The following is a 6000-nucleotide window of genomic DNA, read 5'->3' as shown; positions in this document are numbered from 1 at the left end:
TTGTGTCCCATCGAACTTTTCGTTTGATTTTCGAGAAAGTTTGATCGTAAGGTCTTTTAAAACAGAGAATCAGCCTAACATTTTTGCAGCACACTCATATCTACTAATTGTGTCATTAAAAATTGACGTGAACTTTGAAGTTTTGAAGTACTTGACATGTGACATGACCAAAGTAAAGTAAATTTGCATCGAATGGGTTAAAACTCCATTTAACGTTCAATAGATAAAACTTCCCCAGAATTGGCAGGCATATTATTCCTTAACAAACCAAGCAAAGAATTTTATTTTATTGTTTTTAAAATCATCCGAATCATACCTTTAGAGAACTAACATTTAAATATTTGTGTACAATTTGAGAGATTCTTTGAAGTCTTGGATTCAACGCAGTGTAAATTAAGAAAACAAATGTATTAATTATTTCGATTCATTTTGAACAAGGATTTATTTTTAGACTTTGTGGAAGAATAACAAATCTAAAATAGGGCATATTTCCCTCAATACATGTTAGTCTAATAAATTTGCCCATCCATAAAGTTCATTAGTGGCACGGTAAATTTTGTTTCTTTTTTTTCTTCTCGAGACTGTCGTAATCAGAAATCGAATGCACAATGAAATTTGGTACTGTTTACATCTTTTTAGCGTCATAATGACTTCATCTCCGCTTGGAAACCAACCATGGAGCTGCCGGGCACACCTTCCAAAGGCAGAGAGCAACGCCACCTAAAATAGAAAAAATACATTAAAGTAGACCGATAGGGATTGGACACTAATAAACCACTTATGTGAATAGATAGATAAGGCTTGTGGAAATAGCCATTTCGTATTCATGAAACTACTTTACGGAAAATCGTAGATATATCACTTGGTTCTAAGGTTATGACAATATTCTTAAAGTATAGACTCCTTACAACATTTGGGTTTTAATATACTTCCAAAACCAACTTCCCTCAGTCTTGTGAAATGCAGCTGTTTTATTTAAAGCTGAAAAATAGATACCGTTGTGCACTGTTTCTTCGTCTTTTAGATGAAGGTGGTGGTATTGATCATGATAATGACGGTGATGGTGATGATTATGATGATGACTATATAGTGACAACTGACTGATGCAAAGTGCTACTTGGAAGAACGACGCGCATCATTCAACACGACGCAATAGCTCCCCTTGAACCTCAATTTTTAATACTGAATATGGAAACTAATTTTAAAATGGTGGTTTGGTAAAATGATTACGTTTTAGGTAGGATTTTTAAATATATCCATTAGTTATTAGAGTCTTTATAATTTTTAAAAGCATTTTTGTGCATTCAGATAACCCTGAAAGATGTTTTCGAGACACAGTCTTATGGATTCCAGACTAACCATGAAAGATGTTTTTGAGTCACAGTCTGATGGATTCCAGACCTACCATGAAAGATGTTTTTGAGACACGGTCTAATGGATTCCAGACTAACAAAGATGTTTTTGAGACACAATCTGATGGATTCTTGACTAACCGAGAAAGATGTTTTTGAGACACGGTCTGATGGATTCCAGAATAACCCTGAAATATGTTTTTGAGTCACAGTCTGATGGATTCCAGACTAACCATGAAAGATGTTTTTGTGACACGGTCTGATGCATTCCAGACTAACCCTGAAAGATGTTTGTTGTAACACAGTCTGACCGATTCCAGACCAACCCTGAAAATGTTTATTGAGACACGGTCTGAAGGATTCCAGACACATTTTTTGCTTTTGAAATCATGGTTACTTAAAATATAAATATTACCTAATATATTATAGAGACTTAGTTTGATAACATTGTCATTCCAAGAGTGCTTAAGATGGTATTCAGCTGACATGATAACACTGTCAGTCCTGGAATGTTTAAGATGGTATTCAGCTGACATGATAACTCAGTCAGTCCTTGAATGTTTAAGATGTATTCAGCTGACATAATAACACAGTCAGTCCTAGAGTGTTTAAGATGGTATTCAGCTGACATAATAACACAGTCAGTCCTATAGTGCTTAAGATGGTATTCAGCTGACATGATAACACTGTCAGTCCTGGAATGTTTAAGATGGTATTCAGCTGACATGATAACACAGTCAGTCCTGGAATGTTTAAGAATGTATTTATTATTCAGTTGTCATTGTTTCCTAAATGAAATAATCCGAATATTCATTAACTTATGCAAAAAGCGTCCAATAGACAAGTAAGGATAGTCATACTTTAGTTACATTAAAACTCATATTGAGCGTCCATTATGATGATGTAAGGCGCCTGAATGAATAAGCATGGATGCATGATGTAGTACCTTTAAGAAATTAATAAGACCCAGCTTGGTTATACTACCCTAAGGCAATACAGTGCAATCAGCAGAACAAGCTTGTGATTATTCTAAAACAATGTTTCGTGCCTCGCGAACGTAAGATGAGGTATACTTTAAATCCCATGACAGCATCAAATCAATTAAGTAATGAGCGAACCATCATATTTTGCTGTAGTCGTGAGAGGCCAAAGGGCCAGTATGAGACTTTGATTCATGTTCGTTTTATGACAGTCTCACCTGCACGTGTTTGATATTTGAAAGGACGCATTCTCTTCTGAGGAAGAATCTCCCAAAATTCTGCTTCTTTGTTTGCACTAATGGGAAAGTTGGGAGTGGAATCATCGGCATCTTGCTTCAGGTCTCCCAAGTTTGGTAGCAGATCTCTCAAGTCCTGCAGCAACTGCAGTCTCTGTCAATACATAACAACATAAATAAACAAGCATCCATAAATTAAATAAATAAATGTCGTTACTATACCAAGGTAGCTGTACTAGTTTTGATACTTCTGGAGACATAATTAGATGTTTAGTTTCTAAACACGTTAATTGCCTAAGCATTTTTACTTATAATTTGATCTTTGTTTTGTTTCAATATCAATATACATTATCACATCATCACGAATTTGATAAACCTGAAGTAATCTATGCCTAAGAGTAAATAGCCATACGATGTTTAAGAGTAAATAGTCATACCTACCTACCTCCTAACCACCCACCCACCCACCCACATGCATGCATGCATTCATACATACATACATACATATATACATACATACATACATACATACATACATACATACATACATACATACATGTTGATATCACATCAGTACTGTGTTATTTAAATTCATAAGGTCTTATCGTTCCTTCTTACATGTACATCACAGCTTGACGTTACATTTTAACGTCATAATGAAGTGTTAGATCGAGACCATTGAATACAAGCAGAAAAGACCCATTATTAAAGCCACAAAAAAAGAAACAAAAGCAATAATTTATTGATGCTGAGTTGTTCCTAAAACCTGCCGCATGCATTTGTTTGGCAACATAGGTGAGTTGTGGGGTGAAGGAAGGACTCTTTGCCCTTCGATTGCGGTGTTGGAACTTCTAATCGGAAATTGTATCTGAGGCTATGATTTGAGGTTACTTGGGGAAGGGAGACAGGGGCTTGTTGTTGTCCTTGTTATTATGGAGTCTGACATTTGTTTGTGGAGATACTCATGTTTGGTTCCTTCACAAAGTAGATGTAACGTAGTTCTCAACAGCACATAATATATCTGTTAAATTTTTGGTTTTGCAATTATACATGGGCATCGATCATCAGTAATCCAGTGCAGATAAACGCTTTTCCTCGTTCTTAACCTTTAAGTCTTTTCGTTAAGTTCAATAAAATACGCCTTTAATTCTGTATGACTCTTCAATTTTCTGTTTATTATTGTTTGATGGTTAAACATATTAGTTAACAATCTATTATTCATGCGTAAATTAATTGCATTTTCTCATTGGTATTTCCTGGTATTCTCGATGGGAAAAAGGTTGTCCTCTGAGACATAGGGTTAATTCCAAGAGTTAATAACATACTGGTCGTAGTTTAGTGCACCGCTTTCTTTGATGTTAAGCAGAATTCATTTTCATATCTGTTCGATAAAGCACATGCGTATTTGGAATTTATAATTTGTTACACTTTATGAGGAACATTAAAAGCACAATTTTTAATTCTAGCAGATAAAAAGAATTCACGGGTGTTGATGCGTAACTGATCATATCCACTGGGTAGAGATAACGAGAACAAATTCAGTCCTTGATTCTAACGATCAAAACCTCAGCAGTTATACTGTACATGACTCTTGTTTGGTTTGAGGGGTTGTCAAACATAGCGTTGGCTTCGAATTTGTAAATATACTTTCAATAAAGTATGAGTGACGTTTAAAAATTCATGGCTTCGGATTAATTTCTTTTAAACAAACTTACACAATTACAAATCTATTACTCTCCATAAAATCTAAAATGTAAAATATTTTAAAATAAATATATTTTAATTCTTAATTGCTTTTCGATGACGATACCACACAGCTCTGGTGGCATAGTGGTTAGAGCGTCCGCCTCAGATGCGGGAGGTCGCGAGCTCGAACCCCGGCCGAATCATACCAAAGACTTCTCAAAATTGTACTAACAGCATTAAGAGGTTAGTGTTAGGTGTGTGTGTGTGTGTGTGATTTGGATTTTTAACGTAGCTTTAACAATTTTTCAGCCATACTGCTACGACGTCTGCAGTGTGACAGTTTATAGTGATGTCTAGCACTGGGGCATCATGCCGCAGACATGTAGCATGATGTCCCACCCAGTCACATTATCCTGACGCCAGGCCGACCAGACCTAACACTAACCTCTTAATGCTAAGCGCCAAGCGAGGCAGCTGTTAGTACCATTTTTGCAAGCCTTTGGTATGACTCGGCCGGGGATCGAACCCACGACCTCCCGCATCCGAGGTGGACGCTCTAACCCCTAGGCCACCAGAGTCAGTGTTATGACTGGTCGGCCTGGTGTCAGGATGATAATAATAATAATAATAATAATAATAATTATTATTATTATTATTATTATTATTATTATTATTACTTGTTATGACATGATTGTCAGATCAAACATGTTCCACTTTTCATGCATTGAATGAAATTATATTAAAAGTATTGTATTTGTACTTTCTCTAATTTTATTTGGGATTCTGCTGAAAATTAGAGGTCGTGAATATTAAAAACATTTTTAAAAAAGTTCTTTATTAAGTTTTTAAAGGGAAGATGGTCAGCTGAAATTGGTTTTCAATTGTGATTGTTGCCTTGTTGTCCACCATGGTATAGTTCCTTGAGGTGTGAGGGTTCAAATTGCGACATTGTGCGTCTTTCTCAAAATTATTCGTTCACGTACTGTTTAAGATTTTAATATTTATTGCAGTTGGGATGTTTTCAGCATTACGTAGAAGAGTCTGTAAGCTGTCTTGTTTTCTATATGCAGAGTAATTTGCAAATATTCTTGTCCGAAGTATTTCCACAAAGAACATTACAGTAGTCTAGGTATGGTTTTATAGTTTTAATATATTTACCTCTGTTTAGTTTATATATATATATATATATATATATATATATATATATATATATATATATATATATATATATATATATATATATATATATATATAAGAACAATAGTGAATTGATTTTACGACATATATGATTAGAGGTTGACATCACCAAGATTATTTATTTCTATTTTAATATCAGTCTTTGTGGAATCGCTTTTAATTGTGTTCAGATATAATTTGGGAGGAATTATTCATTTAAATTATTAAATGGAATTACAGTGTACTCATTGACAGTTTGACTAAAAAATTACGTTGGGATTATTGTGATTTCATTGAGGGACAATCTGTATTATATAATTGTGATACAGCAAGACTGTTGGGACATCAGCTCAATCAAGCTTGTTGATATATCAGCACATTCAAAACCTGGAATTCATTCGGAACATTCCATACTTTAGGATTTGTGATAGAACCTCTAGGATCATTTGGGAATCCATTCACAATGCTGTAAGTTCCTTTTAAATTTTCACTTTGTTTTTCAGTGTGTCATTAAGAAATATATAATAGTAACTAGAGCTGTAGATATTTGTTGTCGCAATAGTCTGCACA

The 6000-nt window shown here is 34.6% G+C and overlaps 1 protein-coding gene across 2 annotated transcripts in view; it reads right to left on the bottom strand.

Moving 5' to 3' along the window:
• Positions 1 to 272: 272 nt before the first annotated feature.
• The window catches only part of LOC149781487 (uncharacterized), a 30386-nt gene continuing 24658 nt past the window's right edge, over positions 273 to 6000 (bottom strand). For both annotated transcript variants that reach the window (XM_089934758.1, XM_089934759.1), the window contains exons 2-3: positions 2551 to 2722; positions 273 to 720 (exon numbers count right to left, since the gene is read on the bottom strand). In XM_089934758.1, the coding sequence (XP_089790884.1) occupies positions 653 to 720; positions 2551 to 2722 (240 nt within the window). In that variant the 3' untranslated portion in view covers positions 273 to 652. The remainder of the gene's footprint in view (positions 721 to 2550; positions 2723 to 6000) is intronic.

The sequence above is a fragment of the Sinohyriopsis cumingii genome, chromosome 15, assembly GCF_028554795.1.
Source record: "Sinohyriopsis cumingii isolate HCF-2022 chromosome 15, ASM2855479v2, whole genome shotgun sequence".
NCBI lineage: Eukaryota > Metazoa > Mollusca > Bivalvia > Unionida > Unionidae > Sinohyriopsis > Sinohyriopsis cumingii.
This window is presented reverse-complemented; position numbering and strand designations above follow the sequence as displayed.